Source organism: Anser cygnoides, chromosome 1, assembly GCF_040182565.1.
Source record: "Anser cygnoides isolate HZ-2024a breed goose chromosome 1, Taihu_goose_T2T_genome, whole genome shotgun sequence".
Lineage (NCBI taxonomy): Eukaryota > Metazoa > Chordata > Aves > Anseriformes > Anatidae > Anser > Anser cygnoides.
In genome coordinates, this window is record NC_089873.1 from 81,349,869 (window position 1) to 81,377,724 (window position 27,856).

At 38.1% G+C, this 27,856-nt stretch overlaps 1 protein-coding gene across 2 annotated transcripts in view; it reads left to right on the top strand.

Moving 5' to 3' along the window:
* SAMSN1 (SAM domain, SH3 domain and nuclear localization signals 1) overlaps positions 1–27,856 on the top strand; it is a 96,782-nt gene that overhangs the window by 56,662 nt on the left and 12,264 nt on the right. Inside the window, exons 1-5 of one of the 2 annotated variants that reach the window (XM_013188314.3) lie at positions 4,160–4,459; positions 22,281–22,352; positions 22,941–23,096; positions 25,178–25,298; positions 26,733–26,884. In XM_013188314.3, coding sequence (XP_013043768.1) covers positions 4,403–4,459; positions 22,281–22,352; positions 22,941–23,096; positions 25,178–25,298; positions 26,733–26,884 — 558 coding nt within the window. In that variant the 5' untranslated portion in view covers positions 4,160–4,402. Of the gene's footprint in view, positions 1–4,159; positions 4,460–22,280; positions 22,353–22,940; positions 23,097–25,177; positions 25,299–26,732; positions 26,885–27,856 lie in introns of those variants that run through there. The other variant, XM_048052941.2, reaches the window with a different exon arrangement.

The following is a 27,856-nucleotide window of genomic DNA, read 5'->3' on the forward strand; positions in this document are numbered from 1 at the left end:
AATTCAATAAGAAATTACACAACACATTGCGTGAAGAAAAGCCCATAAGTGTTGTGGACCAATTTTGAGTGCTAAGTTTTGGGTGTTCAGAGTGATGAATCTGCAGTGAATGCTTGAGTTCTGAAAATGGGACCTTAAGCTCCAGCTCCATTCCCCAGAATTCCAAAGAAAAAGCAGAGCTTCAGTCTTCAGAGTTAAAATAAGAAGTCAGTGTTTAGTTTAAATACTTATAAAGACAGCCCAGCCAACAACATCTGGCTTCTTTTGTTAAAGGGAGAGGGACCCTCACTCCAGTCAGAGAGAGATCTCACTTTTTCACTCTTCTTCCTTTAATTTCTGTAGCCTCTTTGCCATCATAGTTTATATATAGTTTATGCTTATAGCATAAGCATATTACTTATGCTGACAAGTAGCAGTGACTGCACTGTAGCTGGCCCTTGCACAGATTAGACCAGGAGAGGGAAGTATCTAGCTATATTCTGACCAGTAATTAGTACATTTGAGGAAATTGTGTTCTGCTCATGAGCAGAGGAAATAAAGACTAAATAAATAAAATAAAATAAAATAATAAATAATAAATAAATAAATAAATAAAGACTTGAGGAAATAAAGACTAAAATTGTTAAGTAAATTATTCATGGCAAATTATTTACTCAGCTCCACTTCCTGTTCTGAGATTTCTGCAATACCTAAGCAAGCTAGATCATACAGGGAGAGGCATGGACATAAAAGCAGAGGCTGAAGGCACCTTTCTTTTCTTGTGAAATATACAAATCTTAATTTAATTAAAATAGATTAACACACTTTGGGATCACTTAGCATAAGGGAAAGCAATGTACAGACCCCAGGTATCTCTGAGTCTTCAGTTAAACTTGGGCCAGATTTGTCTGACGGCAGTAAAAAATGAGTTGCTAATATGAAAAATATCTCATTTTGTTTGCTTTTTGACATGTGACCACTATGCCAAACCCTTAATTCTAATTTTAACTCTACTTTGTAGATCTATAAAAATAGTCAGATACAGAAAGTATGAGTTTATACTTGCAGTTTAGACTGGAAGCAGTGTCTTCTTTTCAGGCAAGGTAACTGGACGGAGTCACTGAAGAGTGTGGTGCTTGATACTGTTGTGACACTTGATACTCTGTGGGAGGGTGACACATAAAGCACTTGAGTATCCAGGATCTTTCATCATAGTCCACTCATTAAAACTGAATAATGATAATAAGCTATAATGTATACTGCCTTTTATAAATATAATGACATTGGGAATCATTCTCATGGGGTCATCTTAATTATTTTTAAGTGGAAAACCTTTTTCCCCATTGGACTTTAGAGAGAGAAGAGTGGCATTGCCTAGGTATTTCAGGATGGAGTCCAATCTAAGCCTCATAAAATTAATCTGAAAAAATTCTATTGATTTCACTGTGGCTTGGATCAGTTCCAAAAACCAACAAGGAAATGGAATAGGTTACCTGTAATCATGTCCAACAGAAAATTAAATATGAGAATTTTTATTTTAATTTTACATAGGTATTCATTCCCCTTTGAAAAATTAGCTTGAAATACAGAGGATATAAGCACCAGGCTTATTATTAATTTTTAATACAGAAGAGCCCTCTTTTAAATGTATTGGTTAACTGGATTAAATGAATTTACTGTTATATATGTTTGATTTTCTTCACTTTGTTACTTTTAAAACTAGTGTGGGTCAGCCTTCCAAGGGCAAGAACCTAATCAGGTCAGCTTTCAAGCTGCTATAATTTTTCTGATATGTGGATGAGGAAAGGAAATAGATATGGGTGGGTACTATATCTCTTGAAATGGCCTCTTTCTTCCTGTTTAACAATAAATATTCTACAGAAAGGAAGCTCATATATTACTCTTCGGATGAGTTCTCATTTTATTAATCATGAAGATTTTAACAGTGGCCTGAAACAGGAAATCACAGTCTAATTATCTGCACAGTCTTATTTAATCCTCCGGTTTGGATCAGATTAAAAAGAAAAGCAATATACTGCAATGTTTATCTATGTAGATAAATAATCGGGTTTAATCACTGTAAAACATACATACAACTACTGTAACAACATATGGCTCTACTGAATTACTAAGGTTGATTAAATATCCATGGTAAAACCTCCTCAAGGTTAAAAATTAAAATGGACTTTTTGGGTGTTGGTAACAGATATATGGAAGAAACATATACCTTATAGTTCATCAATATTATTAATAGCAATTAATGATTTTAATTATTAATAATTATGAATAACATATCCCTCCGAGTTTGTCATTGTTATTATTAATATTAATCCATATTTAATTAATAATAATGATGATGAACTCTGAGAGATATCTTATTATTGATAACAAAATTCAGCTCTATTCTAAATGAGAGTAGTTCTGATTAAAATGTGAAGTGAAACATCTTGGTTAATGGGCTGAGGTTCAACACGTATTTCACTGCAACCCAGTAACCTGAAGAACAATCTTGCTTTATATTTGGCATAATCTCTGTATCTTAAGCCCAGTTCCTCCTCTCTTTCTTAACCACCCAGTTCTTAGAAGCTCTGAAAAGGAAAACCTCATTTTACCATTAGCATATAATAACTTACCCATCAGTCTCAGTCCATTCAGTTGTAAATCCATCAGAATCTAAGAAGGCCTTCAAAACTTTTCTTATATATTTAACTAGAAGTCCAAATAGCAAACTGAAATGGGCATTCATCTGATGAATAGTGTATTTTCCCTCCTTGCAGTATTCATGTGATAGAGGATAAACAGAGCAATTAAACAAAGAGACTGCCTGCCTATCCAGCATCGTCTCCTCATTTATGCTTCAAAAAATTAGAAGTGTGCTTGGGGCTGGGAAAGAAAATTCTAAAAAATCAGACCTGTGTGTCTCTTATCAGCTTCCGACTATCAGTTCTTCTGTTGTTCAGTTCAGGTGGTTCTTGTTTTAGCTTCTCTTGAAGTCTGTGTTCACCCAGATCTACTATTAAAATGATGACATTCAGAAAGAAAAGACTGGGCTTTACTAGGGTGTGTGCACTCAGCATTTGGATTCACAATGACTTGTGAATTGTTATTTGGTGCAAGAGATTTTCACAAACTTGTTTTTTTTGTAAAGAGGTTTTACTGGTGCAAATCTTATGAGAAAAAGTTGTTTAAATTGGGTATTTTTGAAAACTTTCTTTTTTCATTTTGGAAAAATGTCAACAAAATATTGAAAAAAAAAATTTTTAACCAAAGTTTTTTTCTTCATTTTGTCAGTTCTGCAATTCACTTAAAAATAGATTTCTTTATTCATTTGTATTAATGGTAAGATTTCATTGAAGTTCTGTGGGTAGCCCGAAGATTTTAGGTTTGTAATTGAGAATTTTCATCCATCTTTCAGCAAAAAGCTGATTTTTTTTTTCATGGTTTCAGGTTTCGTGTTTTATGATTCACAACAAATACGTTTTTTTTTTTTTTTTTTTTTTTTTTTTAGGATAGTCCAGATTTGTGTGTGTGTTTCACTTTGGCAAATTATATCAAACAAAAATAAGCAGAAATTCTAAGCTATCTTGGTACCACCACTTTCATTTAGCCTCTGAGTTGTTTTTAAAGGGGGTAAAAAGAACTTTAATTTGTCATTCTCCCCTGACTCTTTGTTGTAAGTCTTCTGTTAGACTTGGTTGTTCTCGCTTCTATTTTGCCACCGAATCAACAACAGTGGAAGACTGAAGAGTGCTATTTCAGGGTGTCCAAATTCTGTGATGAAAGGCAAAAAAAATATTCTACCGTGCAAAACAAGAAAATGGCTTTAGAAATCCTTCCTTCTCTCCCAAACACTAGCCGTTAATCTTCTTCCATTTATTGCATGACTGTATAGCTAAGAGAGAAAGAGAGACATTAGGGAGCAGCTTGACCGTGTGCCACAGTGCAGTGCAGATCTGCTGGGAAATAATATCTCTTGGTGCTCAGAAGAGCAGCACACCTTCTTCACATTCAAGTCTCAGCACAAGCTGAAATGAAAGGTGCAGTTAGTGCCACAAGGTTGAGTGGGAAAAATGAGAGAGGAAAAGAGAATGATTTCTTGAGGTTGTACAATGTCTTACTGAGGCCTGACGTTAACACAGAAGTTTTAAAGAATTTCTTACTCTGCACCCTGTCCTCATTTTCAACTCATCTCGCTAGTGCACTTCTCTCTCCCCTGTCACTTCCTTCCCTCCTTCCTCACTCCCTCCCCAAACTACCATCTCAGCTTGCTCACCCGTTCTGCAAAGCAGCTGCGTGGTCACATCCTGACAGAATAAGGAACTGCATTAACTGATGTGCCCTTGTGTGGTATACACTTTTTTGTGCTTAGTTTAGTTGCAAGCCAGTAGCAGTTGCACATCAGTTGGATAAACCTGAATTTAAAATGTTGAAGAGAAAACCATCCAATGTGTCTGATAAGGAGAAAAGCCAAAAACCAAAGGTAAGAATGTTTAACTGTTATTGTCAATGAATTATGACAGGAATTCTTAACAAGTTTTAAAAGGAATATTTAGGTACTTGAAAGGCCTAGGACTGGTTGTAATTCTGTGGAGTAGCTCTTAAGATTTTGCAGCCTCTACAGAAAATGTGGAGCTGAAAACCAAAACCTGAAGTAATTCAGGATTTCCTCAGCAAGTCCCTCTGTAGTATAATTTCAAGAATTTATTTTTATGTACTCTCTTTATAAATGTAATGATCTGATCCAAGAAATCATAATTCTGAAGCTGCTAGAGCTGTGTTGAAGGGTCATGGTACTGGATGTTGTCTATCTGTGTATGTTCTGCAATAGGCTTTTATCAGAGACTCTCACAAAAGCTCCCTTTCTCCCTTGCACTTGTAATAAACGGATGATGTCCCAGGAAAGAGTGTGGGAAGTAGTGAGGGATTAGAAAAACTATATTTGGTCCTTGTTTTAATAAATTTGCTTTTGCATTACCATAACTAGAGGAGGAGATGGTACTTGGCAATCAGTGTTTGTCATCTTCACTTTTCTGGGAATGATTATACTTTCAGCTTGAAAAAAATACTCTGAATAAATTGATAAGTTGCTACACTGGACACTTTCTGCAATCTGGAATTGCAAGAAAGAAAGTGTGAGTTTTGGAAGATGCATAAGGGTACGTCCTGCCCTACAAATTTGCTTTAAGTCCCTGGACTTTGTGTAGAATAACCTTTCAAATTGTGTTGTGAGCCTTAAGAGAAATGGATGCTGCTAGATGTGAGCACTTCCATATCATTTTTTCAGTGCTTAAAATTTAAATAAGAGACTAGAAAACCCTTTTAGTATACGTCTGATTTCAGTAACTCAGTGTCTCTTAGTTTACATACCCATCTTCTCATTGTTTGGGAACACACCTCATATTGTGACTTCTGTATCCCAAAAGCTTATTGAAGACATTTTTTCAGAAGGAACGTCTTCTGGTTTTACATGGCATTGGCTTTTATATATCACATTTGCAGCTTTAGTCTAGTCTCTGATTCATTAACAATTAATGTTATATTCCATGGATTTTAAACAATTTTGAAGTCATTTTTCCATGGATTTGTATATCTTTTAAGCATTTCATTTGTTTATATGGTATCTATTTGCTTCTGTTCCATCATCATACTGTTTTTTAAAGGCAGGGAAGGAGTATAGTTAATATTGAATTACACTATAAGTGAGAAAGGGTCATGAGACCCTGTCCAATCATTATTTGCAAAATTCACTTTTGGTCACTCTCTACTTCCAGAATAATATTTTACTTAACAAATGGTCTGATTTTTTTTTCCACAAAGTTGGTTATTCATTCATGAATGTACTCCATGCTATTAAAATGCTGTCACTGTGGCTTCTCAAATCTCTGAATCTATGTGAATCTGCAAATATATATATATATTTATATATACACATGAAAGTCTGTGAACATTATATATATATATGGATTCACTGTGTGTGTAAAGCAGAGATAAAGAGAGTCTAAACACTTGACTGATTGTCAAACCTCCTGACATTGCTGGGCTGACTTAGTCTTATTTTAAATGTTTAACAAAAATTGGAAAGTCTTTGTGAAGTAGCTCAGGATCTCTTTCTGCCTTAATAGCATACTTTGAAACAGTTCATCTACTATAGTCCCACTTTTGCAAAGAACTGTGTAAACCTTCCACTATGAGAATCTTTTGCTGAATATGCTATTCACAAAAAGGTTGTGGGAGAAGACAGCTTCCGCCACCTCCTTCACACAGAATAGAAATTTTCGTTTGATGTAGCATGTTTCGAAACATGCACTGTGTAAGCAATGCAAATACCTAACTTGCTCAATACAGAATTGGGTAACATGGGATGCAGGTCTTCACCTCCCGACAGAAGTTACAGAGTTTCATAAGTGACTACTCTAGATGTCTTCCTGGCTACCCCCGCTCTGCATGGGCAATATTTGACGTCACCTTATACTCACAGGGAAGGATGTAATTGTCACTGTGGAGGTCTTGGGCTACCTTTCCTCAACTTTAGGTGGCTGTCTCAGATGTCCTAGTGTCTCCAGAGCAGACACATGGGGCTGACACATATGACACAAGACTTATGGGAAAGCCATAGGAGTGTTAAGTGAAAATGTGGTTTGCCACCTTAGACCCACAAACAGGACAACCAAAACATCTGTTTAGGCAACTCAGTCTTACCCATTGTGACCAGTTGTCTTTATCATATTTGTATGAACTTTTGTGCATCAATTCAAGTGTTTCACCTTGATTTTCTTTTTAATCCTTTTGTTTTTATTACATTCTAATGTGAAATTACCCAATGTCCATGAAGAGTATGTGGTTATGCATTTTGATAAAGAATGCCAAGCACAGTTGGTGTTAAAACCTTTCCCCTGGCAATTCACTGTCCCTCTATAGAGCCACTAGTAGTGGTGGGCAGGTCAGTGGCCAGTGGAGGACTAATACAGATTTTCACTTATCTAACTGCCAATTCTCTGTTTGTAATACATTTACTTTATTGTTGTGGCATTTTAGAGAATTCTGCAAATGTGCTAGGTGCTACATAGATAAGAAATATCATCTTGCAGCTCTCAGTGTCTTCTATCCAAAGGTTGATATTTGTCCATTGCCATGAAATACTAGTGTTGCAGTTTTTCCTTATGCAGCAAGGATTACTATAGCACTGCAGACATGCTTAATAACTTTATTGCATATCTGGCAGCTTTTGTATATGTGTGGATATGTATGTAACTACTATATGATTTGTATGTAAAGTAAATAATGAATGTAATAAACATTCATTTTTGAGCAAAAAAAAAAAAAAAATCTAAACCTGGTGTTATCCCAGAGAACATGGGGAGATAAATATTTTCAAAAGAGATAATGAAAGGATTCTGATCATTTGCTAATGTTTATCATTGTAGCTGCACATACTGCTGTGGATTTATATGTTTACTCCTTGTACAGCAGCTGAGAACCTAGGCAGTTGAATTGTAAAGGAACAGTCCTAAGGCATAAAAATACACTGCCTAATATTGAAGAAATTCAAACTTATTGAGGGGTTAAGCTCTCTATTTCAAGCCTGTCCTCTTTCTAATCCAACCTGTCTGTCTGTCCAGGTCCTTAAATGACTTTCTATCACAGTACAGCATGAGCACTTCCCATGAAGAGCACTCTCAGCGCATCCTTTCAGAACTCACCTGTCCCCTTCACTTTTCTGTCAGCCTGGACGTGATTCGGTTTATGTGGTGCAGCTGTTCTGATCCACAGCTCAGTATTATTTGTGGGCAGGTGAGGTCAAACAAACTAGGACTTGCACATAGCATGATCATGTTTGTGGCACTGATCACCGGAGTCCGCCTTGGCCCCGGCAGCTCGCTGCAGCCAGAGCGGGTCCCCTGCATTGCTGGAGGGGCAGGTGCAGAGCAGCAGAGTGTTGTAGCAAGGAGCAGGAGTGAATGCTTTTACCAGATGTGCTTCAGCCATGAGGTGGTGTACTCTGTCCCACCACCGCTTGGAGAGCTGGGAGGAGGAGAGCAGTTGACTTAGAGGATAAACCAAAGACCCCTGAAATCGCCTGGATTTTATCCTCTTTGGCCCTTATGGAGGCGTTACAGATCTCTGTGTATCTGGGGAGTGGCACAAAGTAGATTTTAAAAATGGTAAGAAAATCATTTGGAGAAATTATACAGGCTCTAGTCTCCTCTTTTATGTGCTTCATGCAGTACCATACAAAAAATAAAATAAAATAAAATAAAAACAAAACACTATTACAGCATTTTTTCAGCTACTCCTCTTTCCACTTTTTGGTGTTTTACAGTTTTGACCAGGTGTAAATGACAATGGAAGTTGCAAACTAATCAGTAAAATGTCCCTGCACTGTGCTGCTCACTTCATACAATGTAATGTGCTGTGCGGAAGCTATTCTTATTTTTCTCTCAAATTCCTACAGACATAGCAAACTTGAGAACAGCCTGATGATTCTTGGCTTTACTTCAAGCTGAAGCAAACACGACTTTGTGCCATTTTTTCCTGGCTTTACTTTCTGGAAAGTCTTGTGTCATTATTTTACATGACAGATGATCTATGTTTATGCTAAAGGTTTGAGACATTTTTGTTTCCTTTTTCTCATTCGAAACATACTCTATGTGTGGAACCTGGCTTACTTCTGGTGTAAGACAATTCAGGGTCAATGCCTGTGTATTTTGTTTAGGCAAAAATATGTCCAAGCTTCTAATTAAATCAATATTCACTTACTAAGGTGATAAACTATTATTTATTTTCAGGGCTATAATAAAATAGTGGCAAATCCAGTGGAGGGAAATATTTTAATGCACAACTTTGTCCCCTAGTAGTATTTTATATCATTAATTTTCCTTTTTATAAGCATTATTTGAAACCCTGCCTGCACAGAAATCAATGCACGTTTTTACCGTAGATGTAATGAGTCCGGGATTTCTCTTCTGTATATATTCTTCACAGAAGGCCTGATACTTATCCTGAAAAACATATAATTGAACAAATTAGCTGTGATCCTATTGATTTCTGTGGGATTTGTCATCTGTGTAAAGTTTATCACTTGCCTGTGTTTGAAGCCTGTAGTGCAGACAGATACTACAAGCAAGTTTTTCGGTGCTGCAGTTTTCTTAGACAGTGGCTTGTGCAGTATTCGCTAATGCGGAATATTTACTAAAGAAAATAAAATAGAAAATAAGTACAGCAAACCTAAATACCAAAAATAATTCAAGACAATTAGATCATCTGTGGGACAAGATCTGCAGTGAAGAGATTGTGCAATGCTAATGAATATTAACTAGGATTTATCCTTGAGTGGGGAAAGCTGAGGGGTTTAATTTTATTTCAAAGGTAAAGACTGGTAGAGTTCTGAAAATAGCGAGTTTTAAATTCTTTCTTTCTCCCTGAAATTTTGAGTGTATAATAAATGAGCCACTGCTAATGTCACAAATGCTAATTTTCACAGCCATGACTGAAGTGATGTTCATTTCCATTTGCATTTAATTCTAACAATGATGAGAGGTGATGAGTTGATGATAAGCTATTTTCACCATACTGCCCGCTGTGCAAATTTATGCTTGTAGGCAAAGATGACACATAGTTCTGTCATTAAAGGTCTTTACTCCATTGCCTCTTGAAGAAACACTGTTTGTCAAAATCCATTTGAACTCTGTTAAATAAGCAGAAACAGATGACATCTGGGAAGTAGTTTTGAGAATCTGGATCGTAGTGGAAATACCTGTGGGCCTTTATCAAGGAAGGGTTCAGAGAAAGAAAAAATTATACTAGTAATAACCATGTATGTGCAGATGGGGAAAAAAGGGGTTGCAGGTTACACATCAGAAGGTGTTTCCTGTCTCCCTCAGACTTTGTAAAAAATTGGAACAAGGTTAGAGTTAACCCTGGGGTATTTTTCTTGTGTGAGTGGAAAGTTCTGCAGTGATATTACTGCTCCTCTTACCTCTGTTATTTTTCTTCCTTTTTCATATCAACATCTTGTTTCTAAATATTGATTATCATCCAAAATTTTCTTTTTCCTTTGGTTTACAGCAGGCCCATAGAGATTTTTGTTTGTTTGTTTGTTTGTTTCAGACTGTTTCCTAACTTACATGGTAGCATACCTCTTTCAAAATAAGATTTTGAAATTTCTGGAATTTTGTTTTCTCACCAGAGAGTAAGTAAAGGTCCAGGGTCTTTGTTTTGAAGGAACAACTATCTTTCTCCTCCCCTTTGCCACGAGGCTGAGTAGGATATCCAGACTCCACATTCTGATTCTCAGATCAATACAAAGGATCATTAAGGACTCACACAACTCTTGACTAGCTTGCATGCAAAAAAAATAAAAAATAAAATAAAATAAAATAAGATAAAATAAGATAAAATGTTCAAAATTCAGGCCATTTCTTATTTATTCCCTCACTTGATTTACCTTCTCTACCCAGGCTTAAGCCCTTAGATAACAAGATATTCTAAAACAAGTGAGAGCAAATTTCCTGAAGGGAATATTTTTACACTAATGTGAATTTTTCTTAAAAACAAACAAACAAACAAAACCAGTGCAATTCTTTCTTTGTTTTTCTAAGCAAGGAATGACATTTCAAGAAACATGTCTGAACTACATTCTCCAGCCATTTCTGGAAATCTGATTAGCAACCACAACAGTTATAACTGTACTCTCTGATAAGTACTGTAGCACAAATACCAAGGTGATATAAATCAGCATTAGTTGCCTTCTAATTCTTTAACTAGCTTTATAAAGCATTCAACTTACTTCAATACTGTGTTTCCAGAAAACCCAAAATACTCTTAAATCAAACACTGGCCAGGTCGTTGTTTGTAAAAAACAGTAACTGTGTAGGGGCAGGACAGAGGATGTGGCCTAAAGTTCTTTGGAGGTTTCAATATCCTTCTAGTAACCTGTATTATTATATAAATCCAGACTGAATTTATAAAGCTGTCGCTGACAGGTATAAGCAATTTATGGGTGGCTACAAACACTTTAGCCAGAAGAATGAACCTCTTGCTTTGTTGGGCTGAAATCCCTGGCAAAACCCACACCAGGAAACGAAGAGAAGTCTTCTGGGCCTCTGTAGTCGCAATATCCTGTAAGCTTTATCTTCTGAAAGCTTGTAACAGAGACAGCAGAATTACTTCAGTTGTTAGAAGCAGTTTCACTCATTTCTACAAATTAGCAATGTCTGTGGTTTTGCTCTAGACATTTTTCTGCTTGGCAACAGGCTACAGATTATATATGCTCTGAATATTTAGCAAGTCCTTTAATCCATTGTAATGGAAAACTTTGTTTCATACATCAGATGAAGGAGTCTGTGTGCATGTGTGTTAATATTCCAGAGGATGACGAATGACCACCTATCTTTTTCCCAAGGGAAATCTTTCCTGTATTTGCATGCTCTTACCTTTCTAGGTGTTTATATCTTATTTCATTTACATAGCGGAAGAGCATCATCTTACTTTTTTTCTTCTTTCCAAACTTGAGGCTGAAATTCCAGCCCTAAGAGAAATCTGGAGAAGTTGAACTACTTCCATAAAGCTGCTTCTTTGACTGGATGTATTATGCATCGTACTGCCACTTTTTTTCCAGTATATCTTTGTATGTTTATTCCAAGGATACACAGAAAGCTGGATGGTGATTTCACTTGTACACAGACTTTAGGCTTCTTAGTTGCCAGTCCTAACATCTACTGGCATCTTTCTGGTATGCTGAACATCAGCTGCAAAGGGTCTGTCATTCCTAGCCATCATCCAGCATTTAGGCCAAAAAGAAAACCCTTCTCTGGGACAAAGATTTTGTGATCCATCTAATGTTTTGTGCCATTATGTCTCATGGATGGAGTTTTAGTTCTTTTCTTATACCTTTTATGCCTTCATCTCTTTTATCATCTTCACAAGAACAACCAAGTAACCTGACATATCTGTCCTTGTTTTTTACTGAGAATTGTAGGAAGTAGTGAGTTCCTCTTCTTGGTCATGTTGACCTCATTCAGAATGTGTGGTAAGTTTGCTGTTCTTTCAGGCATGTTGAAAGGTAAGCGATACTTGGGGCTAGTGAAATACTTGAGTACTTGGGTTTAAGATTTTCTGCAGGGTTTCTGGTGGCTTCTTCAGGAAAAACAGAAGCTCTGTAGGACTGCCATTCAACTAGAAAGCATGGAAAAGCTATGCTGTAATTTCATGTTTTCCCTCTGCCATTACGTTTAAGATCAAGATGGAGCTTTGTCAGTCAGCCTGCAGTAACAAGATAAAGAAATCAGCTTCACTTAGCAACAGCACAGCCAAATGCAGATGTGTAAAGAACAGATGACAAAGTAACCGAGGCAGCTGAATGAGTTTACAAAGCTTGACTCTCTGCTGCCTTCACCTGAGCAAAGTTGATGTTGAGCATTAACACTCATTAATTGCTTTCATTCTCCACAGCTGAACTGTATTTCTCTCATTCCTCTTTCTGTCTGCCTCCTTTTAAAGATCCTATGTTAAGTCTACAAAGTGCTTCACAGAACTGAAAAGGGGACATGGTTCACTGATGGATGAAAAGCTCAAAGCTTGTGTAGTGAGCGCATGTAATAGATGATGATGATGGTACAGCAGTCATCCAGCTCTAACCACAAGTACATAGCAAAGCTCTTCTGATATAGCCTGTTGGGGTACTTCCATGATTTTCTTCCTGTCTCTCTAATAGAGCTTATATTTGTTTGATTAGTGAGAGTCTCTGGGTCATTGTGTCAACCTGGAAAAAAATGCTTGAAAACTATGTGTTTGGGATTTTGGATAGTATCTGAAGGAATGGGAGAAGTAGACATGTTCCTGCTATTCATAAAAGTTTAAAACCTTGTAGATAATGCAATCTCCTTTGCAGCCATAGGCCAGATTTGAGAAGGATTTGGAGTATGGCCTTGTTTTGAGGCTTCATATAACTCCTCAAAGCTTTCATGGCTACCTGTTCCTTGAAAGCATCATCTCATTTGTGTCTCTCAGTTATGCACGATTTTCATGGAGGTTGCAAGAGCTTAGCCTCAATTTTGTCAGGCATCTGAAAGAAAACACAACCCAAATGTCTAGTGAATTTGTTTTTCATGTAATGAAATCTCAGTCTTCTACTGAGTTGTGGTCACAGTAACCCCACTGCCACAGAGATAATCAGAGAAAGGGGAATTGATGATACTAGATGGGTACCATTTGCCATATCCAGTACCCCCACTGAGCTGTTGATTGTTATTTGTTCCTTTCTGATATAAAAATGACCTGAACAGAATCAGGATGCTATCTTGCCTTCTGGGAACTATATTTATTCTCTCCCCACCCCGTCACCCCAGGATTGCAGTGATAGGACTTATGCTACAAAGAAAGCCCAGAATCTCACATACCATATCGTGTACGCTAAGAGGTATTCTTAGACAGTTCTAAATCAATAGAAAACTCTGAATTAGAAACCTTATTTCAGCTGATGTACTGGTCCAAAACAAGAAGCTCATTTTATTTATTTATTTATACTCAAATTTCTAACAAACATTTAGGATTCCCATGCATATTTTTTGCAAGCAAGCATGTCTGGGTTTTGAAGTTTACAAGGCTGCAATGAAATGCAAAGTATGTTTTCTTCAACTGGACGATGAAGATAACTTTGGCCAGTTGATGGCAATAAGCCAACATTGGAGCTCAGCTTTCTGACAAGGGAGGATATATGAAGGAAAAAAAGCATGGTGACACTGGTCATCATTTTAAAGGAGTCAAAAGTTAACGCACTGTAATGAGTATAGTCTTTTGTTTGATTTTTATTGTTCTCCAAGATAAAAATAATGTAAATAAATGGACATATAGATTTGATGAAACACTAAAATTCACAATGACTGATGATAGATACCACACTGAATTTTGCTTCTCCACTGCAGTGCATCTCCATTAAGGCAATTTCAGCTAATCTCACTATGGATTCATTAATCAAGTGCAGTCAGGATGTCTGAAGGAAGATAATGAGGGGGGGAAATTGACCTATTGTTTGGATCTTATTCTCCAGTAGTTAGTTTGTTTATCATGCTTTGTAATATTTGTATCCCGATAAATATGTTCCAGTTGCAATTAGTTGTAATAACAGATGACTAACACATTTCTATTTACTTGCAAGTTCAAAATGATTCCATAAATACATCAGTTAACTTTGTGTTCTCCTTTACATTACATGTCTACACAGATTTCCAGCCTGCAGTATTAGTTAACAGTGAAATGGGAATAAGGTGGACCAGTAACATTTAAAATCCACCCCCCCCCCCCCTTAGCCAAAGGTACAAGAATCCATGGAGACAAATTATCAAAGTCTTTAATTTTTTTCCTCTAAGCACTAACATCCTAAATCCATACTGCAGTATCAGCAGTCTCTTAGTGACTTCCAAAATTTCTCCTCTAAAGAGCCTAAGAAAAGATTTGTTCATTTTTTACTCATTTTTTACTCATTTAGGATTACATACAGTATATCTGCCCCACATAAAGCTGTCACTATATTACTTTAAAAAAAAAAAAAAAGTTTAGGTTCCAAGAGCCCAGTGGGGTTGGAGACTGCTGAAGATGGGAATGTTTATAAGCTCTGTGATATTAACTGCAGCACTCAACCTCAGGTGACATAAAGCATGCAAAAAAGAACTTTCTGTCAGTTTTATTATTTCTAAAAAGGTTCCCCTTGAAAGAGAAGAGTGACCTTGCTCTGCTGAGCTGACATATGCCACTGAATTAATGGCTAAGCTTTGCTGTAGGGAAGCTTGCAGAAACATTACAACTCCAATGGCTGAGTTTGCTGTGAACATTAATCAGAGGAACCAACATGATGTATCAAACACTCATTTAAAAGTAATAAAAACTAACTTCCTCTCCTCCCTCCCTCCCCCCCAAGTTTCTTAGAATTAGCTTATTGTTGGTCATTACCTGTTGTCAAGGATAAGGCTGCAGGACTGCAGTAAAACTTGTACAAGGGTTTTCTAAAGTTTGCTTACTCTTCAAAAAACCAAACGAGCTTTTGAGACGGTCAGATTTAACCGTGACTTAGAGGTTACTTTTTAATCCTGTTTCCCTTTGGAAGGTCATCTGAGGGAATATCTTCCGCTCAAAATGTGCCTCTCCTTAGCAAGGAAAGCAGCAGCTGCATTTCATTCACGGTGACTCCCATGGGAGCAGGACCAGCTCCCACATTGTGCCTGAATGAAGTGCAAGATAGGCAAGGAGTCTCTTGATGCCACCGTAATGACCCTTGCAAGGGATCTCGTATGGCTGTGGTACGACAGCCAAGTCACAGAGGCTCTGACCAAAGTGTCGTCCTTCCCATTGCACTGCAGGGCTGGCCATCGGCAGCTGCAGCCGCTTCTCAGCCGTGCAGAAGAGGACAGCAAGGCCGTCGGACATGCTGTGGCTCCCTGCGCTGTTCCACCTGTGGTCTTTGTACAGTATGATGAGGCGGTGGGGGTCCTTGCTGCTGCTTCTCTGCTAATGGGGGAATACCCCTGATAGCCACACAGAGGAGACCCCTGCCTCTTCTGGGAGGGGACGCTAGCCAAGCAGCCTGTTCCACTCCATGTGTGCAGGATGCTCAGGTCTCCCTGCAAAACTGACTCCTCGGGCACTTCATTCTTCTTGGCTCACCTTTTGGCACACGTATTTTCATCTTCTCTTAAAGCCCATCCTGCAGACCAACACGTGAGTGATTTCTCTCGCAAGAGAAATCCAACTGAGCCCTGCAAGGTCAGGGCCAGGATAACACCCAGCATTAATAATAGCATGCTGTATAAGGAAGTACAGAAAGGACTTTAATTGAAACAAGGCAATTCATTTTTAAAACACCAGAATTTGTATGCAAATTGCTGTGGTTCAGGAGGAGGAAGGTTCAGGAGAGAAAAGATGTTATTATTTAAGGGATTAAAGACCAAAGCCTGCAGTGCTTATGCAGTGTTTAGCCAGTCTTTGCTCACATAACACTCCCCTTCATTGTGGTCACTGTTTTGTGGAGGGTGGATTTCCAAGCTTGTCCCTCAGCGTTTCTGCCCATGTGTAAGTGAAGGATAAAAAAGGATAACAGTGCAGTAGAGGTGCACATCACGCCAAGTCCTTAGCTGTCATTTTCATAGCTCCTCTGAGTTTGTCACACATCCTTAACCTTCTTTTAAAGTCATTTTCTTTTCATGGTTTTGTGTGCCACTGAAAGTCACTTTTAATTAAATGTCATATAAATAATAAAGTCTTAATTACATAATTATTGCCAATACCTGTATGCATGCTCCCAGACTTGGCCAGGTTGCCAGAAGAGCACTTGGAGCTTTTTCTCACTGGGGGTGAGAGTGCTCTGCAGCAACTGGGCAGCAATGGTGCTGTTTAAAATGTACATTTTCTTTATCTCCAGTAAAAGTTCCCACCACACAGGGTGCTGGATGCTGTCACTCACTGACCTGAGCAGGAACACTTGAGCAGTTGGTTGTTTTATCTCCTTTTCCAAGTTAAGAAAAAGGGCTATAAAAAAATCTATATCCCCAGTCACCGGCTCCAAACACTGATTGCAAGGATCCAAGTTCTGCAGTGGTAAACGAGAATTCAAAGAAAGAGGAGTTGTAACCCCTCCTGTCCCCCCTTGTACATTTTGCAAAACTCGGCTGCAGAAAAGATATTGTTAGTGCTACTAACAACCTTTCTTAAATTGCCTTCTTACTTCTTTCCTCACAAACTTGCTTCACCAGCACGATGCACTTTTATTTTTGCCAGGTGAAATCACCTTTTTTTTTTGCTCAGACTTCCTATGTGGCCTGCCTCTTCCCAAGGATGGCTTGCAGAAATGGGCCCCCACCCTGTGGAGCCCTGCACCCTGCTGTAATGGCAGTGGCCCCTGGCTCTCTGCCCTGCACTGGGTGTCCTTGGGTCAGGTCCCTGGCCGCACTGCCTGCTGTGTGTCACCGTCGGCTTGGGCTGTAGAGGCTGAGGTTGGTGCCAGCCAGGGGCATTTATAACAGGGCTGCTCGGAATTTACTTCCACGAGTGAAGTTTGTTGACCTGGGGAAGTGTTAAGTACGACTGACTCATTATTTTACACAGCTTTAAGTTTCTAGTTATTTTTTGCTGTTAAAATTAGGGTGCTTGCTCTGAACCTTCAAGGGAGGAGCCTTGCTCAAAGCCCACCCTGCTCTCCTCGCTCCCTACCTCCATGCAGACCACGAATAGCAGGCCATGCTAACAACCGGAGTCTTTTATAGAGTCATTTTTAAGCCAGTTAAAAATGCCATTTCAGTAGATTGCCCTATTTGAGTTAGCAAGAACAAGCTGTATCTTTTTTATTGCTTTTGACTGGCGAAGTACAAGGTTTAGGCCATGTTTCGGTGGGCTATAAAGTTATATTAATAGCTTGGTTAGTGGTCAGATGTTCTATATGTGTAAATAATGTGTAAATAGGAAAAATCCCTGAGGTAGGGAGGTTGTGATGTCCTTTCTTTTTTTTTTTACTTCTTTGTTACACTTTTAAGAGTTACTGAATCATGTATGCAAATACTCATTCTTTATACAGAAGTGAGAGGGGTTTTTTTTGTTGTTGTTCTACACAGAAAATCCCAAAAGCTAAAATTTACTATCTTGCCTTCTGGGAATGTAGGAGAGAATTTTCTTTGACTATCTGTGCAAGAAGTAAGATAAGCTAGCAGAGTGGTTATATTCATCCCCACTTTGGTAGTTTGTTATTTCATTCCCAGTAGAGTATCCTGATTCTGAAGGGACTGGGACCAGCTGAGAACAGGTGAAATGAATCAGATCCTGGGCTCCACTTATCACCATTGATCAGAGCACTGTCCTCTTGGGAGCTGCTGTGGCTTCTTCTGAGCAGAGAGGGAAGAATACAGGTGTATAAGGCAGGAGAGGAAATTGGGCAACACACTGAGCTCCCTTTTTGTTACTCAGTGACTGCATTTGCCCTTGCACAGCTTACATGGTCTGGGTAGTCTAAGGTTGAATGGAAGCTAAAAATGAAAATGCATGGGGGAATTTGAAGAGATTTACTTGAGCAAAAGGGTCAGCACAAAGCCATTGCATCATGCTGGACTGAAATTCTATTTTGAATAGGACTTGAAGTAAAATGTAATGAGCCAGAATTTCTCACAGCAGGGATAGAGATCTGTGAGCAGTCTAAATTGTCCGAAGGAAGACATGAGATGAATAGCACCCAGAAAGATTATTTAGCAGGATGACTGCTGTTAGTTTTGGCTCAAAGTTTATCCTTAGACACGGAGAAGCTCTGACTAGTTTATCATAAGAGCTGCCTGACTTTCCTGATGATATCCTCTACAATGGAAGGGTGTTTTATAACAGAAAGACATGTTTTGCAACATCTCTTTTTGCTGTTGTTTTTCTATTTGTATACCATACCCTTTTCAGGGGAAAATGATAGTCTATTTGCAGACAAACCAGATCACAAACTGCAGACTGTCCAAATTAAAATAAACAGTGATTAGATGCTGTTTACCCCTCAAAAATGATTAAATAAAGTTCCCAAATTTCAGGGAACTGAAGATAAGAAAAAGATTGAAGAAGGATTTAAAATATTGAAATGTCTGTGACATTTTCCATTATGCTAATTAGGTATACCAGAGGGGAAAGGATAAAAATTAGTGCATTGACTTGTAGAAATTATTTGATCGGTCATTATGTGGAAAAATAAGTGTTCTCCCCAGGTCCCTGCCCATGCCTCCATTAGATTTTATTGAGCAAATTAATATTTGCTTAACGTATCCATTGGTATCTCTTCCATGAATCCAGCCAGCAAAATCACTTAATCTTATAGGATGCTGAACACTGGTATCAAAAGTCAATAGCGTATATTCTCCTAGCAGCTTTGCATTTACTTTAAAAGCTTCCCCTCAGCTGGAAAAAAAAAAAAGGCCTGGCCTTATCTTCACAGGGTAGGTGTTCCCTGACACTAATACAGTGACTGAAACTACTGAAAGTCATCGTCCTGCTCCCCTGCAGCCCGTAGCTCCTAAATCTGCCTTTTGTTATCAGTATAATGGGGTTGAATACATTTTTAAAAGGTGGTAGCTATTGATTACTTAATGGAAAAAGTTAGTATAGAGAAGTGCTGAAGCAGCCCTATTTAGTACTCTCCAGTGCAACAAGACCATTATCTAGAAGAGTGGAAATCATTCTCTAACCCTTATTAATATTTAATAGGGATGAAACAACACTGAAATATACTACAAAATAGCCCAAGGCTTCTGCCCACGTAGGATATAAGGTTGTTTCAGGGGTCAAAAAAGAATAACTGATTTCCCTGTGCTCAAGCTGTTTATAGGTAAGACCAACAATAAACAATGTTTTTCCTCTTGTTCCTTTTAAAGTATTTGCAGCACATCTGCACTTTAATATACAGTTATTCCTACTAGACATCTTCAAGTGATTGAATGCAACAGAAAGGTCAGTGTATGTTTAGAGATCACTGTGTGAGACTATTTTATACCTTCCCAATATTGCTGTGATTCCCAGCCTCTCGCTCCACGCTTCAGGGCACATTTGGCTGGGTTGACAAGCCAGTGAAAGGTGTTAATCCTGTCTAATAGAACCATAATCCTTAGGGCTGTGTTTTTATATCATACTATTGAGCTAACCTCTTGTCACAGGATATTGTCCATCTAGTTAATAGCAAATTTATATACGGGAATTTTAGATAAAATTAAAGTGGACAGTCTAAATGGTCCTTTTCAACTTCACAGGGTAAAAACAAACAAATAAACCACAATGTTTACCCAACAGAGATTTTCTGTGAGATTACAATCAATTAAGAGCAGAGATGTGCGGTTTTTCTTTTTTTTTTTCCTTTTTTTTTTTTTCACCTCAGTGAATAGTAAATGTCATTTTACTTGTCCAAAAACATTCACAAATCTGGGTCAGCTTCTTCAAATAACCTTTGGCTGGAAATATTTTTCAGGTTACATAGGCCTAGAAATGTTAGTGGGAAAAAAAAAAAAAAAAAAGGTGTTATTTCTTCTCCTCTCAAGCTGCAATGGTTAAAACACTGACCCAAAATGTGGGCACACTTTCTTCTCCTATCTGGTTGTATTCAGGCCTCTCCCACTGCTATGTCCAAATTATTTTTTTATTTATCCGGGGATGCGGGGGGTTGTTAATAAATAAGTGTGGTTGGAAAAACAGGGAAATGAAACGGTGGGGAGTTTTTGTTTTCAGTTCTGTTCCAGGAGAGGCAAATTTTCTTCTTCAGAAATAGAGACTTAAGACAAAGTATTTTCACGTGGCTTCTAGTTGCTTTTCTTTGTCTTATTTTTTTCCCCTCTGCAAACTATTTGTAGTTTAAAAGTGACTGTGTGTAAGAGAGAAAGAAGCTAATATGTGTAGTAACCTTGTGATTTATGAGCAGGGACAGAATAAGATGGGGTCCTTCCCGGATGGAAATACTCAGGGGAGGGGTGTGTGTGCTCATCATAGCTGGTATCGTTTTGATAAACTCCTTCCTTAAGACCAGACCACAGCTGTGAAGACTGAATGTCAACTTGTCACCCTGTACTGCCTCAGGAGTATGGCAGCATTACTGCTGAGTCTCTCACAGGACTAACTACTGCCAGGAAAGGAGAGCGTAAGGAGACAGAGCAGTGAACAGCATCTTGGTGACTGTGGGCAGAGGGGCAGAGCAGGCACAGTACTGTATCAGCACTCAACAAGTCCCCAGAAGCTGAAATTTTTACTTAGGTGTCAGCTCAAAATGGTCTGTGGTCTTCCAGCATTTCAGAGCACGTCACTTCAACAGCATTACTAACCCAGTCATCTGGATAGGGACCTGGAGAGCAGGCAAAGTAAGGGCAGCATTTCCTAAAGCACTCAGTGTTTGTGTCTTTCTGCTCCTTTTACATTTGTGGAGAGATTTCCCCTTAGCTTCACTGGAAGCAGGTTTATACCAGCATTAAGCATGTCTGCAACACAAAAGCAGGCAATTGGATCAGCTATTAAACAAATCCTTTTCTCCTCCTCTTTTCTTGCCCAATGGATGATCCACCTCAGTATCCTTTCAAGCTACCTTACCTGGTAGAGAAGATGTGAAAGTTGAAATGGTAGAGCAATGCAAGGAGCTAGCAGGTCCTTTTCAAGCTTGCAGGTTTCCTGGATAACAGTGAAAAGAGGTAGCTGGCGATGCCAGGGGAAGAGGGCACGACAGGCGTGTTAGAAACCAGGGGAAGAGAAAAAGAGGGCTCGTGTGGCTGGGGGGAATGTAAGCAATGGAGCAAGGAATCAGTTTGGTTGAAATCATGTAGGCAAAGTAAATGGATGAATAAATCCAGAACAGTCTGTAACCAGGTAGTCTGAAATCACTTGTTAAATCATTCAAGATGTGCAAACAGTTTGTGGTTTGCTATTTAGTTCAATGTTGATTTTTCTTTTCCTCCAGGAGGAATTTTGAACACTTAGAAATAAACTGAGATGATATTGCATTGTGTATAATAGTAAGCCCTACTCAAGAAATCTGACACTGCATTAAAATACATTCGTTTTGTATGTAAGGGTAAAGAGTTTAAAAAAAAAAAAAATTCATTCCAGACTTAGCATTGAGTACTGGTGCAGATGTAAAAACAAGACCTTAAGGACTCTGTATAGTTGATAAATGTCCAAACTCTGGCTGATACTAGGAGCAAACTTAAAGGCGTCTCTGACTTGTCATCAACAAAACTGTGGGGCCTGCCTGATTATTCTGTTACTCCTCCACAACATACACATTTTGGACAAAATGCATTCACACTACACAGTGGCCCTTGACTATTCCTGTTGGTAAAGAATCATGGACAGTATCCACAGCCATGAAAGTAAACTATAAAAATTGAAAAGTTTCCATGACCATAACCAGCTCTATGGCTCACATAATACTTATGGAAATAGCTTTTTATTTCTAAGCTCACAGACAGCAATCTAACCCAGAAGTAACTCACAGATATCTGTGTATATTTATGTGAAACTCATGAAAAGAACTCGAATCATACCCTTTATCTAATTTGTATTTGAAGCAGTATTGTTTCTCTTATTGATTTTTCTGTTTCCAGCAGTACAGTAATACTTATTTTCCATATAGTCACCTCCTCGTTTGTTTCCACTGGGTGTAGCAGTTCTCAGTCCAATGACTTGAAAGGAATTTTTAACGTAAATCAGTGACTTGACAGCTGTATTTAAGTCTTCAAAACAGAAAATAAATAAATAAATAAATAAATAAATAAATAAAACCACCATCAGTGATTCCAGGTTTGTCTTCTCTTTCTTTACAGCGCACAAGTAGTTTTGGAAGCTTTGACCGTTTCAGACATCACTCAGTATCAAAGACAGATGATTCAGCTGAGGTTTGTATCACACAAATTTTTACTTTCTTCAGATCTCTTTCCCAAAACAGTTGTGCAAAAAACATTGGGTAACTATTGTATAAATTCTACACCGGTGCGAACTTGTCTTATGTATCTGGATCTGTCTGGATGATTGAGTTCTTGCCAAAATGAACAACAGAATCACACTTAAACTTTCTTACTTTGGTGTGAAGATTAGAAGCAAGTTTTCAAAAAAGACAAAAGTGCACTTTGTTTTGGTGTGTTCCCGAAGTAACCAACACATGTATGCAGACTACAGATGTGTCATTTTTGTTTTCAAGCAACCTGTATAAATCCCCTCAATTCTTGTTTGGATTAAAGACAATTAACAGAGGGAAACAACAATTCCAGAAAGATATATATTTTATATTTTTTTTTCTGTCATTTGCAGTGCAGGGGTGTGCTGCAAACCTCTTTAGGTATATTATTCCCCAGGAAAATGGCTGTGACTAACTTTTGTCATCCTAACTGCATTGGTGTCCTTAATATTATTCTGTAATTCTCATTCCTCTGTACCAAATTATATTTTCTTGGTGAGTTGTTTCTTACATTTTTATTTCAAATCAGGTTTCTGAACTGGAGACTGTAAGTGGTGTTGGAGATGCAGTACAAACCAAAGCAGCAAGTAATGGAAGAAGCCTGGGTAAGAAGATGAGAGCCATTTCCCTTACCATGAAGAAAAAGATGGGCAAAAAGTACATCAAGGCACTCTCTGAGGAGATGGTAAACACGGCTTAAGAATCTTGTATTTTGTGATAATGCATATGAAGTAACAATGTTATGTACATTTTTTCCTGTTCTTGTTTCAAGCATCTATCAGTTATTAGATTCTATGAAAACATGGTTAAAAGTACTGAATTAAAACAACTTATACTATGTATGCTTTCTTTCCTGTGCATGCTAATGTACACACACATGCACATAAACAAGTACAGCATCACACAGTAAGGGCTCAAGTTAGACCTAGGAGTTTTACGTCATCAAATTTTACTTTGTCATCAAGGAGAATTTGTATAAGTATCACAAAACATCTCCTGATGTGAACACAGGGGAGTATTGGATGAACCCAGTCATCAGTCTGATACTCAGCCTGTACAAAACGCTTCATTTGGAGAATTTGTCTTTGAATACAAGATTTTTTTCCAAAGTCCATTTTGTAGAGGTCAGCCAGCATCCTACAGCATGACAACTCATATGCTTTATCTGCTTTTCTCTTATCTACTATGTGAAGCTATCTTTATTAAATATAAAAAACATATAATCTGTTTTACCCACTGTAAACCCTGTTTCCTCATTATTTTGTGTCACTGAGTTCCAAATTTTAAAACACATAAGGAGAAAGGATCCCTAAAAAATCTAGCTGGTCTGCATCTTATCTCATACATGTATCAACACCAAATAACTAGGAAAAATAAACATGAAACTTCCCAACTAGAAAAAATAAAATAAAATAAATAAAATAAAATAAAATAAAATAAAATAAAATAAAATAAAATAAAATAAAATAAAAAGTTTAACAGTTTTGGAGGTCAAAGACAAGAATTCCTAATTTGTTACCTTAATTTCTATTTTTCGCTAAAATTCAGCAAGTTGCAATCCATGAATTTTATACTATGAGAAAGAAAACTCATTTCAACATTTACCTTCTGCACATTTACAGAAACTATTCACATGACAGAAATTCAATGAATTACCTGGCTGGACTCACATATAGTGTGATCTTCATACCTGCAGTAGATGATGACCAATGATATTGGTCCACTGATTAATCTATGGCTTATACCGATGATTGGTGTAACAAGCTCTGTCCTTGCTGAAAACCAATATAGTCTTTCATTTCAGTGTTATGCCTTGTATGTACCTGTATGGGTCTCCGTACATACAGTGTCATATTCACTTGACTTCATCAGTCACCTGATGGATGATTAACATTTCCGCAAATGTGATGTAACATCCTAAGTACAAGAGGGTAGTAGGCACATTGAAAATGTGATGCAATCTGCTGAAGAAATTCCTTCTTTTGAGAGCTCAACATTATTTTACTTAGTTGTTACATCATCCCTAACTTATCGGTGACTGAAATACAGGCCTTCTTGTTTTGAATTTGTTAAGTGTGTAAGCTGTGATTTCTGAGGTGTGATTTAATGTCATAAATTAAATCCAGGAACAGATTTTGTACACCATTGGATTTTGTGAGAGAAAAATGCATCTGTTAATTCTGCAATGCATGGGATTCTGAGGCCAATGTGTAGGTTAAGCAAGGTAGTGAGTATGGTGCTAAAACATATTGATGCTGTACATGTGTGCAAGCCGTCTCTGGAATGCCCTTGCTTGTGTGCCAGCATACCTCTAAGTGCCCATGATTTTCAGAGGCTCAGTACAGAACATAGGTGTGTCAGCAAGGCCTTCACCATGAGCTTTCAGAATTAAAGTTTATATTTCTTCCTCAGAAAATCAGAAAAAAAACATCTTATTTGGCTACCTACAAATTTCTCATTATAAGCCTTTGTTCTGTTGTAATATATTGCAGTCTTCTGAGATGGAGAATCACTTGAGAAGAAGTGAAATTAAGTGAGTGGGGCAGAGAGGAGATAAGTGATTTCCCCAAGATCATGGTGTTGGGATTGGGTATCCTTAGTACTAGTCATCAACTCCTAAAATGCTTTCTCTCTTGGAGTGGTTCTTAATAAAATGTAGTTATGAATAAATCTCCAAGTGCAATGATGACTGAAAATGAAAAATAAAAAAAAAAGTTTGACTAAAATAAATCTTAGGGTAGTTAACATCTGATTTTTCTTTTAAAGAATGAAGAAGAAAAAGATGATAGTGACCCTGGTAGTGGAATACACACTGAGAAGGGCTCCATAAAAGCCAGTGACTCTATGGAAAGTCTCTACAGTCTGAACAGTGGTCAGAGCTCATCTAGTAAGTACAAGATATCCATACTTCTTATTCAGTCCCTGGTTCAATGTTGTTATTGCTTAAGACTGAGGTATCAGAGCTGGTGATCAAAAATGTGGTAGTAGACAGCTCTTCAGTCTGGCAGACAAAAATATAATCTGATCAAATGGGTGGCAGCTAAGGTATGCCTGAAATAAGCTGAGTGTTTTTAAGAGTGGAGATATTAAAAGAAGTAAAAATATAATAACACTAACAACAACAACAACATGGATTACAGTGAATGATGTTGGTACATACACCATGAATGTTTCTGGGAGGGTAGCACTGCTGGGGTGCTGGCACCCACAGAGTTGCAGTTCCTGGGTGCAACCACACAAGCATCCTCTCTGCGGATAGTGGCTGTGAGTTCATTTTTCACTCTGTGGATGTGAGACAGACAATGTGAGATGTCTGTCTGAGATGACAGGTGACGGGAGCCTGACCTGGCAGCTTCAGATCATGATGCAGAGACACAGTCTACTTCTCTGAAATCCCACTGAACCCCCACACCCAACGGAGTATTCTCAATTGGAGGATGAACGAATCTCTGATGAGAGGTGGAGTTTGCCTCAACATATCTTCAATTGCTCTCCTGTGGACAGTCCCTGGGCAGCAGGTCACAGCTGTCCATGATGATATTGCTGTGCCATCACTGCTGACGTTACGTGAGCCATAAGTGGGGGTTTGAACTGCAGTCCTGGCTGTTTTCACTTAGTTGTTTATCTGGCACTGAGATGGAGCTGAGCACTTAAGCAATCACCTCAAAAAAAAAAAAAATCATTTTCTGTGATGTGATTTGTGAAAATTATATACGGGAGTTTACTTCCAACACACTGCTGCTCTTATCTAAAAACATATTTGGATGCGATATTGCAGAGCTTGCTCAAATTTGCTTGAATTACTCTGCCGATATTTTATTGCTCAACTTGGATAAAATGACAGGCAGAAATGTTGATAAGATTAAAATTTTACTCTGCAATGCAGGTTCTTTTGATGTTTTAGCTAGCTCTGTAATGAAATAAAATAACTTCTACAGTACTTGTTTTCATTTCTCTGAATAAACAGGAGAAGTTCAGCAAAATTAATTCTCTAAATTGCACTTTCAGAGTACATGTTATTAATCTGCAGAGGTAATATTTCAAAAAAGTCTGTAAGTAAAATGTGTAGTCTATTAGTATCATCACCAGAAAAAGATTATTGTAGGGAAGATGTTAATGAAAGATTTCCAACCTATTTTCTTCAGTCTCTTGTAGTATGCTTTTTATTGAATGTATTTTTCCTGGAATGTGTCAAAACCATGTGGGGTATGCTCTTTCTTAATTCTGTGCTTTTGAACGCCTTCCTCTCTGCTGCTGTGCAGAATTGAATGTCTGGGCCCTAGGTGCAGGAGATCTCAGCTTCCACTTGAATCTCTTTAAGGTGGGGTGACCAGCTGCTCTGATGGAACGAGCAACAGGGATAGCCTCCGGTTTGATGATGAAGTCCCTTACAGTGGGCCATTCTGTGGTCGAGCCAAAGTGCACACCGACTTCACACCAAGTCCTTATGACACTGACTCTCTGAAAATTAAGGTAAGAAAACCACTGGAGGCATGTTTTAGATGTGAAGAATGTACTTGCTACAATATTTTTAACTGTTAAGCACATGCATCGCTCTAAAAGCAATACAGATCTGTTTTTGCAGTGTTTCGGTAATGACTTAGTTCAGACAATGCTGCTAAGTCAGCTGCTGCTAAAGGCTTTTTAAGGCATAGGCCTCCAGGGAGGTACCTCATCAGTGTGGAGTACAGTACAATATTTCCTCACAGTAAAATGCATGTTGCTTCCCTAGGAGATCTGAAGTAAGAAAATCTAGAGTCTCATGGGGCATGAAGTTCCCTCCCCAGCTAGGTTGTGTCAAAATCTTGGTGGCACTCATTGTCTTTAATGGAAACAGCTCACTTTTCCATTAAGCCTTTATTTACTCACACTTTTGAACTATGAATTTTCTCTGGCTCTGGCATCATGGCAGGGGTGTCCATGCTGTGGGAGTGAGAAAAAGAAGCTCCAGACATGGCACCAGTTCAACATTACTAAAAAGGTCCAGCCCTTTTCTTCTCCATTCATGCACAGATACAATCAATATCATCATTCTTCAGACTACTTGCATCTGTTATCTGTTATTTCTTCTCTAAAAGAAAATCTTCCTTTTCCCTCTCTGTAAACACTTTCCTATCCAGACTGTATCCATGCCTCATCTTTTTATCTTTTTCACAGCCTCTTCTTGTCAAAATCCTCATATGTATCTCACTGCAGTCTCCTTCCTTTCCTCTCAGGCCTGTATTACAGCAATCGCTTGCAAGTATTTGCTGTTTTCAACACTTGCCCTCCACTTCTACACACACCTAGGGTATTTCTTTCAAAACAGTTTATCAGGTAATGAAATGGCAAATTTCTGCTGGTGCACCTAGGTTACTTTTAAAGTTGCTAAGGTGGTGTATTTTACAATTAAAAACTAATACTTAGGTTTGAAAACCCCTAAGAATACCACAATAAATTTCAGTG